This window comes from Psammomys obesus, unplaced genomic scaffold (assembly GCF_907164565.1).
Source record: "Psammomys obesus unplaced genomic scaffold, mPsaObe1.curated_primary_1811, whole genome shotgun sequence".
In the NCBI taxonomy this organism is placed as follows: domain Eukaryota; kingdom Metazoa; phylum Chordata; class Mammalia; order Rodentia; family Muridae; genus Psammomys; species Psammomys obesus.
The window spans coordinates 22,896,659-22,923,032 of record NW_026593286.1 but is presented as its reverse complement, the minus strand read 5'-3'; the positions used below and the strand labels follow the sequence as shown (position 1 = coordinate 22,923,032).

The following is a 26,374-nucleotide window of genomic DNA, read 5'->3' as shown; positions in this document are numbered from 1 at the left end:
AGCCCAGGATCTTATTTGAAACTCACATTTTTCCTTCTGTTCCCAGATATAAATATTTATTCGTGTGCAACAAACAAACAAAATCATACTTATTCCTAGTACTTTATCTTGGTCTAGTTTTACAAGCCACTCCCAGGATTATGGTTTGTAAATGAATACTTTTCGGAGAAAACGTATGTCATATCCTAGAATGAGTACACAGGAATGGTGTGTCATGATTTTGCCAGCACTGTTGAAACCTATCCGTATTCATCTCAAGCAGTTACCTGATTATTTCCTATTGTTAAGTTTAATAGTTCTCTTTTTATGATGAAGCAAAGGGTTTCATTTTTTTCCTTTATTGAAAATAAATTTTTCTCACATAACATATCCTGATGACAGTTTCTCCTCCCTCTATTCCTCCCAGCTCCTCTCTACTTTCCTGACCACCCAGATCTACCTGCTTGGAATGGCTAAGATCAAAAACTCAAACTCACATGCTGGCCAGGACGTGAAGCAAAGAGAACCCTCCTCCATTGCTGGTGGGAGTAAAAACATGTGCAACCACTCTGGAAATCAATCTGGAGGTTTCTCAGAAAAATTAGTATAGATCTATCTCAAGTCTCAGCTATACCACTCCTGTGCATATACCTAAAATATGCTCCACCATACCACAAAGACACCTGCATAACTATGGTCTTAGCAGTTTTATTTGTAATAGCCAGAAAAGAAACAACATAGATATCCCTTAACCAAAGAATGGATAAAGAAAATGTTGTAGATTTACACAATGTAATACTACATAGTTATTAAAAACACAGACATCATGCAATTTCAGGCTAATGGATGGAGCTAGAAAAGATCATCCTGAGTACGATAACCCAGACCCTGAAAGACACACATGATATGTACTACTCACTTATATGGATATTAGCTATAAAGTGAAGGATAATCATGCTACAAGCCGCAGACACAGAAAAGCCAAGGTAGGGCCCAAGGGAAGGTGCTTAAATCTCACTCAGAAGGGGAAATGAAATAGACAACTGAAGTAGATGGAATGAGGGAAATGGGTGGGCGAAGAGGTAGGGAAGGGTGCTGTTTTTGGGGGTGGGGATCAGGTGTGGGGAGAACAAGGGTAGTAAGATAGGCAAGGGAGGACTGCGAGAGAAAAGGAAATTGGGGGGTGTCTACGAGACAAGGGAGGGGCTTCTGGGAGTCTATGGAGTTGACCCTAGCTGAGATTCCCAGCAGCCGAGAATATGGAGCCTGAAATCACTACTTCCTGTAGTTAGACTTCTAGTGGAGGAAGGGGGACACCAAATAACCCATAAAGCTTTTGACCCAAAATTTGTCTCATCTACAAGAAGTGTCGGGAGTCAGAAATAGAGCAGAGGGAATGGCAAAGCAATGACTGGCTCAACTTTTAAGTCCCAACTCCTGCTATCCTTTCAGACTGGAGCCTAATATAACTGTCTTCTGAGGGGTTTCATCTGATATGCAGAGACCGGCAGCCAAACAACAGGCCAAGCTCTGGGAGTTTAGGGGAAGAGCTGGAGGAAGGATTGAGGGAGCTGGAAGAGTCAAGGACACCTCAAGAAGACCTACAAAGTAAACTAATCTGTGACCAGAGGCTGAACCACCAACCAAGAACATGCATGGACAGGACCTAGACATCCTACACACATGCAGCAGATGTGCAGCTTGGTCATCATTTGGATCCCCTAAGAGTGGGAGTAGAGGCTCTCTGTCCTGTCGCCTGCCTTTAGATCCCTTTCCGCTAGATGAGCTGCCTTCTTTGGCCTCATTGGGAGAGGGTGCTCCTGGTCCCGCTGAGACTTGAGGTGTCAGGGTGGGTTGGTACCCCTGGGGTGTCTCCCCTTCTCTGAGAAGAAAAGGGGAATGGGGGAGGGGTCATGAGGGTCGGACTAGGAGGAGAGGAGGGGGGGCTGGGATCATCTCTAAAGACATTAAAAAAGAAATAATAAAAAGCACTAAACAAACAAAACAGAGACAGAAAGACTCTGGTGACCGGGAGTTTGCCCATGCAGATTCCAACGAGTATATAAGCAACACAAATTGATGTATTACTTTTTCTTTTTGTGGTGGGGAGGGGAGAGAGGTGGGAGGGTAGACCTAGGAGGAATGGGAAGCTAGGGTGATTAGGGTGAATTATATGTGATTCCCATATAATAAAAAAAATTTAAAAGAAAACGAAAACAAAATCGTAAGAGATAATATATATATACACATATACATATGTATGTGTATTTATACATGTATGTATATGTATATATAAAACCTAATGCACCAGCATAGGACAAAACAAACAAAAGATCTCAAAAGAAGGTAGAAGAAGCAGAGACCCAGTCATCTGCACACTTAGGAATCCCATAAAAACACTAAACACTAAAGTGTAAACTTTAATGTAGACACAAAGGACCTCTAGGGTAAAAAGAGAAGAAATATGTAAATGAATAAAAATTAAAAATAAGATAAAATTTAAAAAGTTTGTTTTCTCAGAGAGACTCCTTTGGAAGAAACTAAATTTTCATTTTCAAGTGACTTTAAATGGGAGATTGCTTCTGGGTTGGAGAAGGGGCATGCGTCCACTTCTTTCAGCTCTAGGACCCCAACGGATGCATACCTGGGCAGGCCCTGGGCCCACAGCCTCAGTCTCTGTTAGTTAATATGTGTATCAATGCTGTTGATAAATGTTGTGAAAGAAATATGCCATTTTTTACACCACACAAACACACACACATACATATAGAAATCTGATGTTTTTATAATGGTTTAGTGATAGCACTTACTAAAATTACTACCTTATGTCATTTCGGTCAACCAAAGATGTAAAATAAAAATAATAAAATAAAATTCAAAACAAATGCCTTTTTATTTATTTACCATATATCTCTTAAAATAAGTGCTGTTTATCCCACAGTGTTATTTAATTTACACGTAATTCATCTGCTTTGATGATAGATGATTTATCATGGAATATGGCAAATATGATTAAGGACTTTCGTCTTTTATACTGGTTCAGCAGATGCTACCAGAAATGGAGCTTTCACGTGTTCTTTTAGGGAACTAGAGTCCTTGAACAGCTTTTATATTTTAAGAATCATAAATTCATGCTATGCGTTTTGCCTGTTGTGAGAATGCCTGGCAGGAAAGATGGGATTCAATATCTACCCCATAATGTTCTCTGCAAGTAATATGGCTAGACAGCTGAAGAGTCACAAAATATGAAGCCACTGGCAGCCATAAAGGATTATGTCCTTAAACTGCCTCTAGCTAAAGGCCTTGCAGGCACATCCTTGGGTTCTTTCATATCCCTTTAGAAAATAGGAAGTCTTGACCTCTTAAAAAGAAATTTACTGTGGAAAGAAGTAAAGGAAAACCGTATAATTAAAAGCATGGAACAAGAATCCTCAATGAAAGTTTATGGTGAAGGAGGTCCAAGATGGCAACCCGTGAGCACCGTATCTGAGGGGCACAGGATCCAAAACTCCGAAATTGGTGAGTGTGTGTGTGTGTGGGGGGGGGGCAGCTGAAGCCAGAACATGGACATTGAGGCTTCCTGGGTGAGAGGGGACAACCTGTGAGCTGGGCCAGTTTGGATCCAGGTCACCTGTGGTCGTCTCTGGGGTCTGAGAGCAGCGAATATTCAACCCCCCTGCACTTTCCCTTGCAACAAGCACAGGTCTCCCTGCTCAGAGGAAGTGGCAGTGGTTGCCCCAAGCTCATGCTCAGTGACTGAGACAGCAGAGTCACTGAGACAGCTACTGTACAAGCCTCCCAGGTCTGTGGTCATGCTGGGCAGCAGGTACCCCAAAGAGGTCCAAAGAAGAGCCTCCATGTTGGGTAACTGAGATGACACAGGCAGCTGCCCCAAGTATGGGTCTCCCTGCCCAGGCGTTCAGGGCAACTGCACATGCGCATTTGTGCCTGTGAATGGTGCCAGCACCCCCACCTGCTCTTCTGCTCCCCCTTCCAGGCATCAACACACTGTAGCACCCTGGCCTTCAAGGCACACTTCAACCAGTCCTGATGAAACCTGATAGGCTAGGGTCAAATAGAAGGGTAGGAGGACTTGCACATCAGTGGAGTAGGGAAGGGGGGTAGGGGGAGAAGAGGGAAAGTGGGATTGGGAGGAGGTGAGGGAGGGGCCTACAGCCCCTATCAGAATCACACCAGAGTTCTCAACTGAAACTATGAAAGCCAGAAGGACCTGGGCAGATGTCATGCAGACTCTGAGACCACAGATGCCAACCCAGACTACTATACCCAGCAAAGCTTTCAATCAACACAGATGGAGAAAACAAAATATTCCAGGACAATATCAACATTTTTTATCTACACAGCAACCCAGCCCTACAGAAGATACTAGAAGGAAAACTCCAATCCAACGAAATCAACTACACCCAAGAAAACACAGAATATAGATACCTTTACAACAAGGAATTAAAAGTAAGCAAGCATTGAAACAGAGTAATACCACCAATTCCACAATAAAAGGAACTAACACTCATTGGTCACTATTATCTATCAACATCAAGGGACTCAACTCTCTAATAAAAAGACAGAGACTAACAGAATGGTTGCGGAAACAGAATCCAACATTCTGCTGCATCCAGGAAACACACCTCTGCAACAAACATAAACACTACCCCAGAGTAAAGGGCTGGAAAAATGTTTTTCAAGCAAACAGACCCAGAAAACAAGCTGGAGTAGCTATCCTAATATCAAATAAAATAGACTTTCAGCCATAATAATCAAAAAAGATGAGGAGGGGCATTTCATTCTCATCAAAGGAAAAATCCACCAAGAGGACATCACAATCCTGAACATCTATGCATGAAATACAAGTGCACCTGCATTTGTAAGTGAAACATTAGTAAAACTTAAATCACACATCAACACCTTAATAGTGGGAGACTTCAACACTCCACTCTCACCAAAAGACACATTATCTAGACAAAAGCTATATAGGGAAATAATGATAATTACAGAGGTCCTAAATCAAATGGACCTAATAGATGTCTACAGAACTTTTCACCGAAACTTAAAAGTATACCTTCTTTTTAGCTCCTCATGGAACCTTCTCAACAACTGACCATATAATCAGGCACAAAGCAAGCCTCAACAGATACAAGAAGATTGAAATAATCCCTTATGTCCTACCAGACCACCACGACCTAAAACTAGACCTCAACAAAAACAGAAATAACAAAAAGCCTACACAGACATGGAAACTAAACAACTCTCTACTCAATAAGAGCTTGGTCAGGGAAGAAATGAAAAAAAGGAATTAGAGACTTCCTAAAATTCAATGAAAATGAAGGCACAACTTACCCAAAGCTATGGGACACAATGAAAGCAGTGCTAAGAAGAAATTTCATAGCACTAAGGGTGTCCAGAAAGAAGTTTGAGACATCTCATACAAGCAATTTAATGGCACACCTAAAAGTCCTAGAAAGAAAAGAAGCAGACACACCAAAGAGGAGTGGATGGCAGAAAATAATCAAACTTAGGAACAAAATCAATGAATTAGAAACAAAGAGAACAATTCAAAGAATTAATGAGACCAAGAGCTGGTTCTTTGAGAAAATCAATAAGATAGACAAACCCTTAACAAAACTAACTAAAAGGCAGAGAGAAACTATCTAAATCAGCAAAATCAGAAATGAAAAGGAGGACATAACGACAGACACTGAGGAAATCCAAACAATCATTATGTCTTACTACACAAGCCTATATGCCACAAAATTTGAAAATCTAAATGAAATGGACAATTTTCTTGATAGATTACATCTACCAAAATTAAATCAAGATCAGGTAAATAGATTAAATAGTCCTATATTCCCCAAGGAAATAAAAATACTCATCAATAGTCTCCCTTCCAAAAACAAAAACAAAAAACAAAACAAACAAATAAAAAAACAAACCAGGGCCAGATGTTTTAGGTGTAGAATTCTACAAAACCTTCAGAGAAGAGCTAACTCCAATTCTCTTCAAACTATTCCACAAAATAGAAACAGAAGGAATATTACCAAACTCATTCTATTAGGCCATACTCACCTTGATATCTAAGCCACACAAAGACCCAACAGAAAAAAGAAAACTTCAGACCTCTCTCTCTTAAGAACAGGGATGCAAAAATATTCCATAAAATACTTGCAAACTGAATCCAAGAACACATAAAAGATGTCATCCACCATGACCAAGTAGGCTTCATCTCAGATATGCAGGGGTTGTTCTATATATGGAAATCCATCAATGTAATCATCATATAAACAAACTGAAGGAGAAAAACCACTTGATCATCTCCTTAGATGCCAAAAAAGCATTTGAAAAAAATCAACACCAATTCATGTTTTAAGTCTTGGAGAGATCAGGGTTACAAGGCACATACCTAAACACACCTAAACAATACACAGTAAGCCTATAGCCAACATCAAAAGAGAAACTTAAATCAATCCCACTGAAATCAGGGACAAGACAAGGCTGCCCACTCTCTCCATATCTCTTCAACATAGTACCTGAAATCCTAGCTAGAGCAATAAGACAACTAAAGAAGATCGAGAGGATACAAACTGAAAAGGAAGAAGTCAAAGTATCACTATTAGCAGACATATGATAGTATACACGAGCAACCACAAAAATTCAACCAGAGAACTTCTTCAGCTGATAAACACCTTCAGCAAAGTGACTGAACACAAAATTAATTAAAAAAAAATCAGTAGCCCTCCCGTATACGAAAGACATAAGGGCTGAGAAAGAAATTGGGGAAACAGCATTCTTCATAATAGCCACTAACAACACAAAGTACCTTGGTGTGACTCTAACCAAGCAAGTGAAAGTTCAGTTTGAAAAACAAAACAAACAAAAACAAACAAAAAAACAAAACAAAAAAACTTCAAGTCTCTGAAAAAAGAAGTTGAAGAAGATATCAGAAGATGGAAAGATTTCCCATGCTCATGGATTGGTAGGATTAACATAGTGAAAATGGCCATCCTGCCAAAAGCAATCTACATATTCACTGCAATTCCCATCAAAATACCAACACAATTCTTTACAGAACTTTAAAGAACAATTCTCAATTTCACATGGAAAAGCAAAAACAAAACAAAACAAAACAAAACAAAACAAAAAAAAACAAGAATTGCTAAAACAACCCTGTACAAAAACAGATTGTCTGGAGGTATCTCCATCCCTGATCTCAAGTGTACTACAGAGCAATAGTAATAAAAACTGCATAGTACTGGCATAAAAACAGAATGGTGGATTAATGGATTCAAAGAGAAGGTCCAGAAATAAATCCATATACCTACAGATACTTGAATTTTGGCAAAGGAGCCAAAACCATACAATGGAACAAAAGACAGGATCTTCAACAAATGGTGCTGATCTAACTGGGTGTCAATATATAGAAAAATGCAAATAGATCCATATTTATCACCCTGCACAAAACTAAAGTCCAAGTGGATCAAAGACCTCACCATAAAACCAGAATCTGGAAACAGCCCAGATATCCCTGGAGTGATGAATGGATGTAGAAAGTGTGGTTCATTTACACAATGGAATACTATTCAATTAAAAACAAGGAAATCATGAAATTTGCAGGCAAATGGTGAGATCTAGAAAAGATCATCCTGAGTGAGGTATCCTAGAAGCAGAAAGACACAAATGGTATATAGTCACTTAAAAATGGATAATAGATATATAACATAGGATAAGCATAAGAAAATCTGTACAGCTAAAGAAACTAAGCAAGAAGGAGGACCCTGGGTATGATGCTCAATTCTCATTCAGAAAGGCAAACAGGATGGACATTGGAAGAATGAGAAAACAGGAAACAGGACAGGAGCCTACCACAGACAGCCTCTGAAAGACTCTACTCAGCATGGTATCAAAGCAGATGCTGAGATTCATAGCCAAACTTTGGGCAGAGTGCAGGGAATCTTAGAAAAGGAGAGGGAGATAAAAGACCAGGAAAGAGGGTATAGCTCTACAAGGAGAGTAACAGAACCAAAAAATCTGGGCCCAGGGGTCTTTTCTGAGACTGATACTCCAACCAAGGACCATGCAAGGAGATAACCTAGAACCCTTGAACAGATGTAGCCCATGGCAGCTCAGTCTCCAAGTGAGTTCCCTAGTGAGGGGAATAGCCGCTGTCTCTGAACTCAGTGGCTGGCTCTTTGATCACCTCCCCCTGAGCAGGGAGCAGCCTTACCAGGCCACAGAGGAAGACAATGCAGCCAGTCCTGATGAGACCTAGGGTCAGATGGAAGTGGAGAAGGACTCTCAGTGGACTTGGGGAGAAGCATGGGAGGAGAAGATGGAGGGAGGGTGGGATTGCTAGGGAATGAGGGAAAGGGCTACAGCTGGGATAAGAATGAATAAATAGTAATTAATAAAAAATTAATGAATTAAAAAAGAACTTTTATGTTGAACCAGTCTCTACTTTTGGTGTCAATAAAGATAAATAAGTCAATGCCTTGCTTTACAGGAACTTTCAATATCCTAGAAATCAGGAAGGAAATAGGCATATGGTTATTATAGCTTCAATATTTTCTATCAATAAAAATATATCATAGCATGAATTTGGAATCACTTAAAGTGAATGGGCTTTTTAATTTTTGACTTAAATGCCTTGTTTGTCCAGTTCAGAGAGGATAGGAAGGAGATGACGTTTGTATCAAGTATTGACCCAAGTCATTTTCAGCAGTTGGATGAACCCCAGCTTTTAGGGAACATGGTTGACAGATCAGGAATTACAATCTTTTTTTTTTTTTTTAAATTTTATTTTTCTTTTTAGTTACATTTTGTTAACTCTGTGTCCCAGCTGTATCCCGCTCCCTCAGAGGAGGACTTTGCAGCCAGCCCTGAAGATACCTGATAAAACAGGGTCAAATGAAAGGGGAGGAGGTCCTCCCCTATCAGTGGACTTGGAAAGGGGCAGGGAGGAGACCAGGGAGGGAGTGTGGGGTTGGGGAGGGAATGAGGAATTACAATCTTAAGGAAACCTCCCTCTCCCTCCTTTAGAAGCTGACAACTGTCAACAGCTCCTCAGCTAGGGGTACGGCTGGTGCGTAACTCCAACTCCATGCTAGACTGCTGACTGGTTTGACCTCACACAAGCCTTCTGGAAATAACCACAATTGCTCCGGAGTTCCTAAGTGCAGGGATCCAGTCATATCCAGAACTTACAGATATACCCTGGTCCTCCCTGACCCGTAGCTCTTACAGTGTTTCTGACATGGTTTCACGATGTTCCTTGAGCCTTGGCAGAGGAGAGGATCTAATGAAGCTCATGAATACATGGCTGAATAAATACACAGACACACACACACTCTATTCTCCGTTCTTTGATCAACCATTCAATTTTCCAAAACTGAATTTCTCTCTTTAATTCCTATCATGCCTCATAACTTAAAAGTTAATTATTAAACAGTCATTTTTTTAAACTTTCATACATTCATATGGCCAAAATGAGATGGACAGTTATTTCTACTTGGTAGAAAAAAAAATTAAGATTTTTTTAAAAAAAAAATGTACAATCAGAGATTATTTCATATCACAATTTAATTAAATAACAAGCTATTCGACTGAAATGTTTTAAGTAGTAATTTTATTGAAGATAAGATATGTAATATCAGCCTTGGTAAACTAGATTTAAAAAAAAACTAGATACATTTATATTATTTATTCAGTGATTTACAATAGTATATGTACTCAGGTGATGAAGATATATTTTGAATAAGTTTGGTCTGAAATTTTTCTACATATTCCTTAAGTAGAAACACAATTCTCTATTGCTGGTCAGTGGCCCCCACAGCACAGCATTTCCATCAAGAACAATAACAGACAGTGTTTCTACTAGAAGTATTAATTTAAGTCAACTTTTAAGCTGTTAGGCCTTTGCAAATTACCATTTCTCTTGAGTGTCAATATAGATCAATCCAGAAGAGAAATGATAATGACAGAAATTCGTGGTACATATGGAAGGCTGGGCGGAACAAATTAGGTAAATCTACCATCATGCTGGTTTTCCAAAATTGTATACTTGGGTAAATATAATAACTTAATTTTTTGGCCTAGATTAAATCTGCTTATAGTCTCTATTCTTCAGTAGAGACATAATAATCTCTGTCAGACCACAACATATTTCAGCTGGCCTTATACCTCTCTAATTAAAAACAATTCTTGCTAGAAAATTCAAGATCCTGCAATACTCAGCACTCTTCTCCATTCATCCATGGTCCTGTCTCCTTATTCTCTTCCTCTTGGGTTTGTTCTCTCATGTGCATCTCTAACTGTCTTTTTTCACGTCTTTATGTTTGGATAAAAAGGTCTTCAATTATATGTAACATAATCCAGTTTACTATTTTGACTATGAGGTTTTTTTTTTTTCTGGTGATGTAGGAGATCAATAAATATTATTAATTAAAATGAGCATTAATAAAATATTACTAACTTACAGTGATGAGTTTTCCGAAGATCTGGAGCTTGTAAAAGGGTGCTTTGGGTGTCAGAAAGAACTAGAATGTGTCTTCCAATATCTCCTCCTCGAAAGCACTAAGTGTGAGTTTCTGGATGAGTGGCACATATATCAGAAAGGCTGATGAAAGAATTGATCTGCTGGCTGGCTTGTCCTGATGGGCTGCCACCAGCAATGTGCCAAAGGTCTCTGGAAACATCCATCATATTTGACCTTTCAATCACTGAGGTGGATTCAAGATTTGAAATATGCATTTCCATGTTTTCAAATGGCACAGGCCTAGAAGGGTAACAGATCGCTAATGGAGGTTAACCATTCAAATTTTGAAAGAACTTGATAGATAAAATGATGAATCCAAATGAACATTATCACATTAAATGTCAGTGATGTAAATGCCAACATCTGTGGTTCTAAACCAATATTTAATTTAAATACCTATAGATATACAATCAAACACAATATCCATATGCAATGAGTTGTGCCAGCATTTTGATTCTCACCTGTCATTGTGTGTTATTTCACAGACAGGTTAATTAACCTCTCCTGCTGTGTTTTGCTCTTGTACTCTGTACTTCGCTGTTTTTTTGTTTTGTTTTGTTTTGTTTTTCTGAGAACTGAGGTTTTTATCAGGCTGAATAATTTATTCTTGATAGTATCATCATCTCCACTACATAAATGTTACTATGCATTTGAACATTCTCTACATTCTACATCATAGACTGTTTAGCAGTAGATCCTCAGGTTTGCCCAAATTATAACGTAAATATTATAGTTTGATTTCTAACTTTATAGGTTTGTAAATAGAAGACAGCCTTACAGGAAGCCAGAAATATGTCTCTTATTACACATCAGATCTTTATGCATACAGTATATTGTCAAAATTTAAGGAGAAGGCTGATTATTATTTTTTTTAATTTTTGTGATTGGCAATTGCTTTGATTCTACTATGTGTTATTCTATTACTTCCATATTTAGGGGAGTTAAAACATCATTAAATATATACCCAGTTTACAGCATTGTCATTTATTCTCCTAAGTGTCATCAATTCTTCATACATAAAACGCTTAAAGAAGTAAGTATCAGTAAAACATAAAGGGGGAAAAGAAGACAGAAACTTTTATTAAGTGGTGGTAAAAGTGGAAGACATGACTATTGAAATCAGTTTTGTCTGCCTCTCCTGACATTGACAATTGTAGGAATCTCAGGTACCACAGATGGTGATTCCTGACTGACACATTTGCAAGACCCAATGAATGGGACAACATATTTTAAATGACTGACATCAATGTTATTTCCCTCCTCCAGCCACCACAACACTGTATAAAAATCATCACAGCATCATAAAGAGAATTAAAAAGATAAACTACAGTTAATTCACATGGAGATGAAACTCTTTACGACTTGGCATGATGAGCTGTGTGACAAGTCATGAGGTAGGAAAAGAGGAGTATGACTTGGGCTCGGCAGAGCTGGAAAATAAGTCCAAGCTCTCATCAGAAGCTCAGCAAGACTGCTCCTGACAACCTAAATCCAGGAAAGCCTTCTAGATCCTGGAACCCTACACTCTTAGGAACTTCAGTGTAGTTACACCGAAGGACACAAAAGGAACGGGGTGGGGGTGGGGAGGCAGGTCAAGGTGTTCTTCCAAAGAGGGAGACAGAAACCCAGAGTATGAACAAACATGAGCGCAAAGGGCTGGTTACCACCAATGCTGTGGGATCAGCATAAAAGGATGGCCTGTCTTTGTTAGGTGGCTGGGTAACGGTTAGAGGCCCTAAAGCAACTGTAACCTCCCACATGTTTAGTACATGAGTAGTGTTGCCCCTGACATACCTGGTATTGAAGCCAATATTCCTGCCAGGCACATCACATGGAACCCAAAGCACTGCCTATATCAGCATCTGTTAAGTCTTCCTCTAAAGTCTTTTTTTTTTCTTTCCACACTTCCACCTCTAGCTGTCCCTCTTATGTCTCTTCCCAAAAGAGAGTCACCTTTCTTTCTTCCTCCCCATCAACTGATAGAACCAGCGGTTGCCAATTTCTTTTAATTTCTTTCAGCTCCCTGGTCTAAGAATTCTTTCCACAGTTTTCGTAACCATTCATGAATGCGTATTGTGCCACCTTAGTAATTGTGTGTATGTGTTTGTGTGTGTGTGGTGAGCGTGCACACATGTGTTTGTTTGTGTATGCACACATGGGGGGACTGCTTGATCAAATGGGATAAAACAACAGTTAGATGTAAAATGTTTGATGTAAGACAGGGAATTCATGGGTATTTCTGTATTTATGATTACCCTAAAGAGTAGTCAGTTCTGGAGGATCAGTGTTGACTGGGTTCTCTTTCCCCCTGGATGGGGGGGTGTACCCATGAGACAGGTGTGAGATATTGTGCATCAGCATCTCTGTTTCCACCTGTCTCTAAGAACAGATCTAGGTTTTCTGTGGATAATAAGAACTGGGTATTAACACAGGGTAATGGAGCTGGACAAAATAATTCTAAGTCCCTTAAGGGAAGAAACCATTTTTTTCACTACCATTTCTGGCACTGCTAAAAACACAGTGGGACTCTTAGATTGAATAAACCAGAAATCCCTTTACTAAGAGAGTGAGATTTTCACAGGGCAGCACTCACATAACTTCTTCAACCTTGAAAGATTTCAATTCTGAAATGCCTTATAAGGCCTGTGGTTTGGGGCTTTATAATTATGACGTGGGTCATTAATCTTGTAGCCTCCCTTTTTTATTATCTCTGAGATTGAGACAGAGTTTTTGTTACAGATTGCTAGCCTGTAGCAGTGAGTTGGGGAGATGAGACATCCCTGAGACAGATAACAAAGAAAAATGGGTAGCAAATTGGAACAGATTAGGTAGTTCCACAGTACTATATTACACAAGCCCTTCTGAGTACAGCTGTCAGACCTCTCATAGCATGCTCCTTCCATTTTTCTAAGCACCAAAAAGACTTAGCTGTTAAGGGGTTCATGTTGTATGTATGTGTGTGTCATAGGTGTGAATCTGTCTGTTTCTGCTTCTCCCTCATTTCCCTCTCTTGTTCTCATTAACTATGCATTTCCAAGTCCTAACACTTAACGTACAAACAACCTACGGTTCGTTAATACACATCATTTCTAAAAGGCTACTGCAAGCCTGTGGAATGAAAATGTGATTTGAAAATTGATGGAGGTTATAAGAAAGAGAACTAGGAATCATTATAATAAGTAATAAGCCTAAAATGTCTTGATGTGGAATGTTTTCATTAATTCACCTTTGAAGTTCATATACGAAAAGTTCATATACATATATGAAATTCAAGGATAATATATTAATGATACATTAAAATCTGATTCCATCAACAAACTATTTCATTGGCATTTCCTAGTTCTGTAATGCTAGATAGACCTGGAAATTGAGTTCTTATTTATAGAAAAAAAAAGGCAAATTATTTTTCAAAGCACTAGCTATACACTATGGTATTCTATTACAGATCATTTAAAAATAAATACAAACCAATTGCCTGTAATAAAGCTCCAGATTTTTGTTTTCAAAAAAGAAACTTTAGTTTTATAATTATTTGAAAAATAATATCATATCATCAGCAGCTAATATGTGAAGGAATAAGCATGGCTTAGATGCATTCTAATTTTACTCTGAAATATAAAAAAAAATGCATGGTTCTAGGTATTGTAATTCTCATGATAACGTCAAAGAAACATACTACTGCAGATTGGAAGGATTATGCCAGAGAAATTTAATAACTTTCATCATTTGTGATTCAACCCAAGAATACATGCTCCAAGCTCTAGACACTCAACCAACATAATCAAGAATATAATTAGAACTACAGCCAAGAAGAGAATCATAATTTACATAAAGGAAGAACTAATATCTAAAGACATTGAAAATACATCGAAAATCGAGCTTTACCTCACATAAAAACTGTTTTATGGGGGCATTAGTGCAAATGGGCTTTAGCAGGCAGAGAAACCAATCACCACGTAAGGCTGTTAAGATAGTTACTGACCAAAGACAGTTATTCAAGGTCACTTAAGAGACAGATTATCTGCAGTTAGGAGAAGATGGCTGGGGACCTTTGTGAAAGTCTGTGATGTATGTGACAAATGAGATGAAAAGGAAAAACAGATGCCACATGTGAACGTCAAGAACATTAGAAATTAGTCCCCGTCAACTTCACTCCCTGTCCCAATAACTACATGTGTATTTGGTTTTGCATTGTTGTTGTAGTTATGCAATTTTTTGGTTTATAACAATGATATAAAAATTGAAGGATATCAATTAATATTAATCTTTCCCACTGAACCGAAGTAAACAGATCCCTGTTGATAATAACCAGGAGGGTTTTGCACATTGTTCATGCTACGACAAATAAATATCAATATTGCCTATGAGATATGTGAGATTTAATGACACTTGACAAACACGGAAGTGACGGTTAGCAGAGCTATTTTACTTTAAAATAATTTGTGTTTATTGAAGTAGTTTTCCTTATGAAGTCAATTTCTTTAGTCTGGAAAACACACACTGTCATTTAATTTAGATGCCTGGTTTAATGCTGTATTCTACTTCTTATTACGGACTTTGAGCTAATTGTATAGAAAATATTTCCAAACAAAGTCCCAGATTAAAAATCTTTGTTTAATAAAGCATGAAGAAGTAGGAAAATAAGAGTGTCAGATCAGAGGACCTACTTTTGAGATGGATTTTCTTTTGTGCACTTTTCTTCATTCCTGTTATTTCTTTTATATATTTCCTTTACTTGTATTTTAAATAGAACTTTAAGAGAAATGTCACTGCATAATTTCATCTCCACTTTTTTCTTCCCTACTTAAAAAGAGCACCTACAATTGGCAAAAGAATCACCCCTAAATAGAACATAATTTGTTCTTCCCCGGCAGGGAATTAAATAAGAGCTGCATAGAGCTCCGAACAATACTCTAAGTTCAAAAGCTCCTTTAGTAGGTTACCAGCTTGATCTCCTTATTCCACTCCACCAAGGCCCCTCTGTCTGTACCCTCTCACGTAGCCATCAGTCTCCCCACCATCTCTGCTGAAAACACTAGGAAGAAAGTGGTTTAGAGACAGGCCAACAACTAGCAAAACATGAGAGGGACGGTATGTGTACAACATTCAAAGTATCACTAAAAGGGGACTGTTCCAGTGTCTTCACTTAAAGGTTCAGATGATTTGTAAGCAGCTTTCTTTCCTTCAAAGTTGTATGGAAATACTAAGAAACTAGAAGGAATGGAAAAGGGACAGAAGGATCTAGAAATACTCCTGTATCATTGAAGTCACTTTCATTGGAGAAAGACGGGTGTGCACACAGTGATGAAACCTGTGATGAAGGGTTACAGGGCAGGACAGACTCACTTATTCCCACACTCCGAACAAACCAGAAGGGACAAAAGAGAATAACACTGACTAGTAGCTGTCCTTCAGTTCACACAGTTGCTGGAAAACACCACATAGGTGTTCTCTAAAACCTGTGCTTCTTTTAAAAGAAAATCAACTTTGTGTTGCCTGACAAATCCTTTTATTCATTAATATCTAATTTGAACCAAAGTGTGTCCTTTTTGCAGTCATGACGAATCTTTTGCTTTACAAAATATAACTGTTTTTTCTTTTGAGATTGTAAATTAATTACAAAGCTTCTTCTTGCCCTTTCCTCCTTCCAAGACCCTGCCATATACCCCTCCTCACATTCCTTCATATTTATGGCCTTTTTTCATCAATTTTATTGCATGTATATACATATATATTTATATATACATGTATTTATTCCTAGATATAACTCGTTGAGTCCACTTGTAATCATATCACAAGGATGACTGCAATATCTTTATCTCATGTGCCACAGGACGACGGATTGGTGCAATCCTTCCTGGAGAGGCCCCACTTTCCTGATCCCAGCCTTATTCAGCCGCCTGTAGTTATTTGTGTAAGAAATCAAACTGTTTTCATTAACCTGTCATTTCTGATTGTAATCTTAATTCTTCCAGCGTTGTAATTGTACGGAAATTCACAAATATAAGAACAAATAACATTTTCTAGTGGGGATATAAAACACTCAATAGTTGAGTATCGCCAAAGATATCTGTTAATCAATTCAGCTAATATCGTTTGTTTACTATTTGTCATTCGAACAGTTGACTATTATTTAAAAGCCAATAAAAGTACTCTTCAGGACAGGAGAATCACAAGTTTCAGGGTTAGCCTGGTTGGTGAGACCCTGTTTCAAAACAAAATAGATAAACACAATTTTAAATTAAAAGATAACTATGATGCCTAATGTTCAGTTTTAGAGGAAATAGAAATACTGTGTTCAGATTAATATAAACCCTGCAGTGTATGTTTCATACTAGGACTTTCTAATCAGATTCCAGCACAGAAATCTTATAGTTAACCCATGTTACAAAAGACTGCCTTCAAAGTATTAAAAATGCTTCATTACGTGAAATTTGTGAAAAATCTATTATACAGTCCTTTTCAGAAGGCTACATCTTGGATTCATGTGAATTTACTTATGCTTTCCAATTTGTTTTACATTTTCTCCCTAATTTAAAATCTGAATTTAAAATATTTCTAAAAATCATGTAATTTGATTGCACATATGCATTTACATAAGTTGGATCTGTCTAAACTCATCTTGATTACATTTTAATTGTATGTCAAAGTCCAACACTAAAATACTACATCTATTTCATGTAAATAATATCAACAGTGTAACAAGAGTGATATTGTAATCCATCTAGTGCAATTCTGTTTTCAGGATTGATTCTCTTCTGGCTCAAGAAATTATTTCATGTGAAATGTGTCCAATGTTTGGAGAGGGGGATTATTAAGGAAACTGAGGCCCTGGAAATAGAATAAAAATCAGCAATGAAAGTTGTTTTTAGCATCTTGTTTAGAGAAATGATGAGTGAAGGAATTCTGCTTCTGATAGTGGTGCTATACACATGTCAATCTCCCATTAAAACCCTGTGGTACAGTGGCATTTGGTTCTGGAAGACAATGAAGCCACGTGATATATCTGGTAGGTCTGTATCATTGTAAATTGTTTTAATAGGTACAACAGGCCATTTGTTACATTTCAATTATGCATCAAATCAGTGTCAACAAAGAATATATTTCTCTCAAATATTTTCCAAGCATAAAAATGTACATAGACTATATTTTACAAATATTTTTTAGTAATCATTTTTAGAGAGAGTTCAGGATTGCTTTGAATATCCTAGGAGTGTTGAGCCTGTAATACAAATGTTGGGATTTTTTTTTTTTTACATTTCTTGAATAAAGGCTTAATAATTGATTGGGATTACATGGGATTAATAGATTGCTTTTGGTAAGATGGACATTTTCACTTGATTCATTTTACCAATCCATGAGCATGGGAGGCTTTTCTTTTCTTAATCTTTTGATAGCTTCTATATATATATTAGGATTGAATATATATATATCCCGATTGAAGCTCCCTCCCTCAACTCCCAAAGCCCCACCCTCCATACCTATGTCCCTATCCCCTTCCCCTAGTCTACTGAAAGGGGGAGGTCTCCACTATTGCCTTCTGCCCATAGCTTGTTACATTTCTTCAGGACTGCTTGGATCTTCTTCTTGTGGCCTGTCAAGCTGCATCGTCAGGAGCAAGTGATCAGAGAGCAGTCAACTGAGTTTATGATAGAGGGAGCCCCTGCTCCCCTTACTCAGAGATCTACATGGAAAATGAGCTGCCAATCAGCCACATTTGAGCAGGGGGTCTAGGTCCTCTCCATGCATGATCCTCAGTGCATCAGTCTCTGCAGGGCCCATTGATCTTAGATCTTTTGGTTTTGTTGGCCTCCTATGGGGCTCCTGTCCCTTCCATGTCCCTCTAATCCCACCCCTCTCTTCCTCCATAAGACTCCCTGAGCTCTGCCCAAAGTTTGACGTTGAGTCTCAGCATCTGCTTTGATCCAAGGTTGGGTAAATTCTTTCAAAGGACCTTCTTGTGGGGTCTTTAGATATCATCTGAAAACAAGGAAAGTACTTTATCACTTACATACTCTGTTATTTCCTTCTTTTGCCTTATCTCTCTAAGACTGTAAGCACTATTTTGAATTACTGACTAGAAACAGAAAGTGTCCTTCTCCTATTCCTAATAATGGTGGGAATGCTTTTAGTTTTTCTACATTTATCATGATGTTGATTATAATTTTGTCACTGATGTCCTATATTATGTTGAGGTATTCCCCTCCCATCATTATCCCCTCCGTGTCTTATATTAAGGAGGGATGTTGTGTTTCATCACATGTCGTATTTCTGCATTTAATGGCAGGATCACATGATAATATATATATTTGTTTTGTCTCTGAGACTACTTATGAGATGGACAACTTGTTGATTTACATCTGATGAGCCATGCTTTCATGTCTGGAATCAAATCTCAGGAAAAACTAATTGTGTGGAATATGATCCTGATGACTACATTAAAGCATGGACAAACTTCCATGTCAAATAGAGGAAAGGAACTACTTCTAAATTAGAAAACTCAGCTCATAAAGCTGGACTATAGGCATAAACTTACTGAAAATTCTGAGCCACTCGTTTCTTTTCTTTTCTTTTTTTTTTTTGTTTAGTGTTAGTCACAATCACATAGTATCAGGACACAGTTGTGGTTAGACTTCATTGAAAAGAGATAGAGCATGCCTATTGGTAGGACAGGTAACAAGAAAAGCAGTTAAGCACATAAGCCTAACTAGAATGCAGTAGATCACTCAAATTACTTGAGAGCATATTTAGAAGCTTTTGAACATGGGCAGATATATTCTCCATTAATATTATCTCTTAAAACTATTTTTCAATAATAACAAATATAGGAACCAAACTACATAAGAATTGTGGACTATATTGTGAAAAACAGAAACTGCAAATTATATCCATATTACATTTCCAGTACTTATTTCCCGTTTGGGACAGGGGGAGTGAAAGGAGGAAAAATTTTGGTTAGGAGGTTTATGAAAGAAGAACGTATTTTAATAAAAAATTTAAATTACTATTACTATTTTCCTTTTAATTCTTAATTTCAATTCATAATTGAAGATTTTTCAGTTTAAAATTTTGTACTTCAGTGATATTAGTTATATTCACACTTTTGTGTAAGTACTTTTTTTTATCTAAAAAAAACTTCAGTTATGAATGAGCTAAAAATCAGCTCCCATTTGCTCTTCTCCTTGGGTCCTGGGCAGCTACACTGTATATTTGATTTCTTCAAATATGATTACTGCAAGTGGACTATATCAATGGGTTCAGAATCAGTGGGATCATATGGTATTGTTTTTTTTTAAATTTTTTAGCATGATTAAGGTACAGAAAAGTAATATTTAAACAGTAGTTAATTCATTATTTTCAGATCTAATACTATATAGTGGAAGGAATGATTTACCATCTATAGATGTGTAAGTAATAGCATTTTGACAAAAATCGATGGCTAATCTGTAAAGGACCACTGATTATGAACCCATTCTGAATTTTTAATTTTTGCATCTGAAAATTTTGCATGCAAAACAGAAAGTGTAGCCACAGTTGCCTAATTATAGGCACAACCATCCAAATTAGCCCTCCAAGAGAACAGCACAGAGCGATGCCATCTGTGGATGTGCAAACCCCACAGACTTTTTCTGCTTTACCCTGTTAAGGGGTGGGCAGATTTCCCTCTGGTTCTGTCTCAGACTTTTCCTCTTACATGATCTCCTTTATTCCTTAAAGGATAGTTATTCTGACAATATGAGACTCAGCAGGCCTTTCCCTCCTCCAACAAGTATAATATGCCGAATATAATATGCCCGTATTACGGATCATCCTGAAAATAATACTCGTGTCTAAACCACATCTCCACTGTTAGCACAAATAGATTAAAAAAAGAGAGAAGAAAGAAAGAAAAGAAAAGAATTACACATGAAATTTTATCTGGTAGGTAACTTGAAAGCTACAAAGACAAAAATCTCATACAAATTTCTGGTTAAAGATGACAAGAAAATTATGTTAGTCTACTTTCATAAAAAATGGTTTTAGCCTTTTATTAAAAACACAGCTGTCGGTTTTGATCAAATACATTCATATTTCCCCATTATATTATTAAGGCCATCATGAAATTTAATAATTGTCCCTTGGAGTTTGATTTCCCATAAAAGCGTCATAACACAATCAGCACTATTGCAAATAATTACAGAACTATGTGGAGACAGTTATGATTTCAGGTGGGAAATACATAATAATAGATGAGAAATTTAAAACCCAGGTTAATACTTGATAATGATTCAAAGCCTGCTTTATAAAAGTGAAAGAGATCCCAGACAGAATCAGCAGCAAAGGGTTTAATGATAGTTCAGCAACTATTTGCTTATCATTTCATCATATTAAACACTATTGATCTGATAAATCCTCTCAGATAGAAAGAGCATAATATTTTTAAGATATAAAGAATTCAGTAGTTTATTTCTGATTAAAAATTAATATGGTGAAAGTGTTTCTTGTATGTAAAGTCTGTAGTGACTCGTGTTGCATTATTGTGAATTTTTATAAAATATTACCAATAGGGCACTAGGAAAAAATTAAGGTCTAAGAATTCTGAAAGAGAATAATCAGAAGAATGATGTCGGCCAAAAATTTGCTGTATGACATACAACCGATGGAAGAAACTATTGAGCTTTTGAATCGATTCAGATGTCAAAATAGCATTAGGGGCAGGTGGGACTAGATGTTCACTGTAACACCACATTAATACCTTCATTACATTGATAATATTACTATAATATTCTAAGACATCACAGAGGGTAATGTGGGCTGTTGAGGTGCTTCATCAGGTACATGCTAGACCTCAAGTTTGATGACCTGATTTTAATGCCCACGTCCTACAGGATAGAAGAAGAAAACTAATTTCCAAAGTTGCCTGCTGACCTCTAAGCATTAAGCATGGCGCACATACAGATAAACAGAAACACACGCAAGTAAATTAGAAAGAAAAAAGGATGGTGGCATAATGCTACTCACATCCGGAGCTTCCGTTCGTTGACACCAGAGTCATGTTGGAAGGCCATGGGTTCCGCACGATATCTTGCCAGTGTATGGTGTCAGCATAACATAGGAATTTGTTCTGGTCTACGTAGACTCCGCCGTTTAGAATTTCTGTATCAGATAAAAAGTATCGGGATAAAAAGTGAATAAACTGTAATAAAAATAAATAAATAAATAGATTGATAAATAAATGAATAAATAGATAGATAAATAAATAAATAAATAAATAATTGAATAAATAAATAGGTAAATAAATAAATAAATAAAGGAAAAATGTTAACCACCAGAACGGCACTATTCAAATTATTTTTGATACTAGACACATACTAGGAGCCAGCCTGCTTCTAGAAAGATTTTCATTGATTCGTTTACCTTGATTTCTAGGATCAGATAGAAGGGGAGGAGGTCCTCCCTTATCAGTGGATCAGGAGAGGAGCATAGGGGGAGTAGAGGAAGGGCAGGAGGGATTGGGAGGAGAAAAAGGAGAGGGCTACAGCTAGGATACAAAGTGAATAAATAATAATTTTGTAAAAAAAAAAAAAACTCAAAACATTGAAAAGCACAGTCCAAATCTATAAGTAATTCTTAAATGCATAAAAACCCTCAATATTTTGACAGATATTTTTATTTTCCGTGACTTAGCCATGAATTTGAAATAACAATATACGAAATATTTCTTAATCTGCTACTTTGTTTTACTATTACACATTATTGAATGATAACTAATATTTTATCTCATTTAATAATAATGTAATATTTCAGAGTATGAACTAATTAGTATTTAATCAAACTCTTGTTATTTTGTTTTTTCTTTGATTTTTTATTAAAATAAATTTCCAAAAAATGTCATGCCACAACCACAGACTATGAAAAGTCTCAAGACTTTTGATACGTATTTCCAAAAATGCTTTTCTTAGGACTAATTCAATTTGATGTTTACTAGAGTTCACACATTATTAATTAGTGTAAAGTAAAAAGTGAAGTTAACTATTCTATTACAAAATATTCTATTTCATCTAAATTTTATCAATAGTTTTGTCAATCATTAAGAATAACTAAAAACAAGACATTATTTAATTCCTAGTTGGCACTGGAACCTGGAAATGAGATAAAAATCTGTGAAAGCTACTTTTTACTTGATTTCCTATTACACAATCAATAATCATTAGCTAAAGTATTTCCCATCTACAGGGTTTGAGCACATACTCAGATAGTCCTTCAGATATCTTTCAAGTTATCCAGAAAAAAAAGAAATATTCCCACTGGAAAAAAAAACTATTTTAAATAAATTAATTAGACATACATAATACCATCTTGCCTATCATCTATTATACTTTCACTCTATAGTTCAGTATACAAACATATTTATTCCATGATAATTTGGAAAGTTCTCAACTACAATTACAAAATAAGACGAACAAGGAACTGTCTTAAAACAAACCAAAAAAAAAAAAAAAAAAAGAGTGCGAAGCTGTACAGCTGCTATACAAGATGTCTATGTCATACCACATCTGCTCTGAGGTGAAGGCAGAATAAGACAGGAAAGGAAAAGGAGGACTCTCTAGTGAATGCCAAGAGATGAATGGATAGAGAAAATGTGTTGTATATACAAGATGGTACTTTGTTCAACTATGAAGAAGAACAAACTTACGACATTTGCTGGAAGTCCTGCTTGAGAATATGATATTCAATGAGATGTCTAAGGCAAGAAGATAAATCTCAATTTTTTTTTCTCTTTTATGTGAGGCTTAGATACTATCTAGGAAGACAAGAAGGGAAACAGATGAGATTAATGGAAGGTGCTTGGAGATGAAGGGAGAATGAGAATGAAGATAACCAATGTACATGATATACTTATATAAAATAGCAATGAAACCCATCATTATGTGTAATGAATCTATGACACTAAAGTTTACTACAAATTTTATATATTAGTTAAATTTTGTTTTTGTTCCAAAAAAAATCTTCCATGAGTCCTTTGTGAAAGCCTGATAAAACAACAGCTGCCATGCAACAAATCCCAACTAGTTAGAGTGTAATGGTGTGGAAAGAGAGTCATGTTCCTTAGTAGCCTTGAGAATCATCTTTCTCGTACAGTTTTTCAAACTATTTTTAATCTTCTTATTCCCTCTCTTTTGTATGCCTGGTCCAAGCTAAACGTTTAAGAGCTCTTTTAAACCAGTGTGAAATGAATGAATAAAGGAATACGTAACAGCACAGGAGTATTTGCGGATGCACAGTTGATGGCACATCCAAAGAATCTTTGGATATATAAAATGCTCAAGATTAATTTGCATTTTTCAAAGAGTTCCACTTTCAAACTCACTCCCATTCTCATCATCAATCTTTTCATTTCCTGTTGGTTCCCCTTCTTGAAAAAGGAGGTAAAAAGAAACAAAAAAATTAGCTCATCTTTCCTTTTCTAAAACCTACTTCATTATTTTTCATGAGTTAACCATCCAACCTTCTCAGAGCAGATGGGAGATGTAGTGAGGATTGGAAAATGGTTTTCTGTATTAACATTTGGTCTTATGTTTCTATGTGAAAATGTGTGCAGGTCTTATACCAATAGATTTCTCATGAGACTCTGGGTGATACTCTTCAGCTCTAAGAATGATTCTTCATTAGGTGAAAAGAAAGAGTTTTCTGACTGCTCTCTAGGAAATAAAGGTTATTTTTTCAGTCTACATTTGGTATAGTTCTGTGGAAAAAATAAAGATGTGAAGAGCAAGGTAATAGCTCAAACATGATGAAAAGAAACACATCAGGAGTCACATTTTAAATTATTCACATGGAAAAATACTTTCCATATTCTACTTTCTTTCTGAATATTCTCAAATTGAATCAGATTGTATTATAATAAATAATAGTCTCACCAAATTACTTTCTCCCACATAATTAATCTACTGCTATTATTGACATTTGTTTCTTAGAAATATTACATTTCAGAGCTTGTCTTCTTTTTTAGAAAGGCATTAGAGAAAAGAGATAATAATTTTATAAGCATATAGGTTAACATTTCAAATTAATACACAATCATGGTCAATTGGATGATAATTTTGCCATGAGAGAGCTGAAAAACAGCATCTTACAGAAATTCTCATCAGGAGATTTATATATTTCAGCTTTGAATATATCAAATAATTTCTTTGTTTTACGTAAAATAACATTTTTTATCTTTATGATATATATTTTCTTTTCTTTTTAATGTCAAAATCCCAAAATTGGAAAAGATAGATGTTCACTGACATCTCTAGGAATGCACTAATGAATATATGTACTATTTAAAAAAACTTGTCTACCAAAATATTTTTAGGAAATAATGTTATAATGGTTTTTAAATACACTTTAAATTTTGTTTCGTTTTATAACTTTATAAAAATGTAAACCATTAGCTTAGTATTGCTTGTGAGAAAATACTTAATCAGTTTTATTTTTCAAGTAAGAAATTTCTATAGTACAGTCTTGGACCTAAAAGAATGTGTTAACAAAAGAGTAAGCTAGTGTTTGGGCCATGGTTGACTATGAAGGCTTCAACATACTATCAGATAAGACAAATAATTACTAGAAAAACCGAGGCATCTAGGAAGATCGTACTCTGGTAAAATACACAAAAAGTCATCTGTATTTAAATATATCTTAGTAGCTTACAGAACAGCAATCTTTTTATTCATTTTATTGAAGATTTATTTGAAAAAAACCACCTGTTTTATAACAATAGAGCCTTTTTTAATAATTTTTTATTTTTATATTAATCACAGGTTATTTACTTTGTATCCCAGCCATAGCCCCCTCCCTCATTCCCTCCCAATCCCAATGTCCCTCCCTCATTTCCTCCCTGTCCCTTTCCAAGTCTCCTGATAGGGGAGGAGATCCTTTTTTGCAGGCAAGAGTTGGGAACTAGAAAAGATCATCCTGAGTGAGGTAATCCAGAAGCAGAAAGACACATATGGTATATACTCACTTATAAGCGGCTATTAGCCATATAATATAGGATAAACATAAAAAGTCTATAGTCCTAAAGAAGCTAAAAAATAAGGAGGACCTTGGGGAAGATGCTCTTAATCCTTACACAGAAGGGCAAACAGGATAGACATAGGAAGTAGGAGAAGACAAGGAACAGGATAGGAGTCTTCCACAGAGGACCTCTGAAAGACTTCTAACCAGGGTATCGAAGGAGATACTGAGACTCAGCCAAACTTTGAGCAGAGTGCAGGAAACCTTATGGAAGAAGAGGGAGATAGAAAGACCTGGAGGGGACAGGAGCTTCACAAGGACAACAACAGAGCCAAAAAATCTTGGGCCCAGGGGGCTCTGTAGAGACTGATACTCCAACCAAGGGCCATGCATGGAGAGGACCTAGACCCCCTGCTCAGAGGAAGCCCATAGGCTGCTCAGTTTCTAAATGGGTTCCCTAGTAAGAGGCACAAGGGCTGTCTCTGACATGAACTCAGTGGCTGTCTCTCTGATCACCTCCCCCTGGGGGTGCAGCCTTGCCAGGACACAGAGGAAGAGGATGCAGCTAGCCTTGATGAGACCCGATAGGCTAGGGTCAGTTAGAAGGGGGAAGACCTCCCCTATCAAAGGACTAAGGAAAGAGCATAGGGGGAGAAGGAAGGTGAATGGGACTGGAAAGAGATGAGGCAGCGGGCTGCATCAGGGATACAAACTGAATAAATTGAAATAAATAATAATAAATATAAAATGGAAAAATGTCATAGTAAATTAAGAAAGACATAGATTCTTGGCTATCAATTGTCAAGGGAAATGCTTATACAAACTTTCTTGATATATTGTATGAAAATATTTCCATCAATTTCACAAAGC

General features: G+C 36.8%; 1 protein-coding gene across 3 annotated transcripts in view; it reads right to left on the bottom strand.

The window, feature by feature from the left end:
- The window catches only part of Erbb4 (erb-b2 receptor tyrosine kinase 4), a 1,095,063-nt gene that overhangs the window by 345,870 nt on the left and 722,819 nt on the right, over positions 1 to 26,374 (bottom strand). For all 3 annotated transcript variants that reach the window (XM_055616306.1, XM_055616307.1, XM_055616305.1), the window contains exon 4: positions 21,524 to 21,658. In XM_055616306.1, coding sequence (XP_055472281.1) covers positions 21,524 to 21,658 — 135 coding nt within the window. The remainder of the gene's footprint in view (positions 1 to 21,523; positions 21,659 to 26,374) is intronic.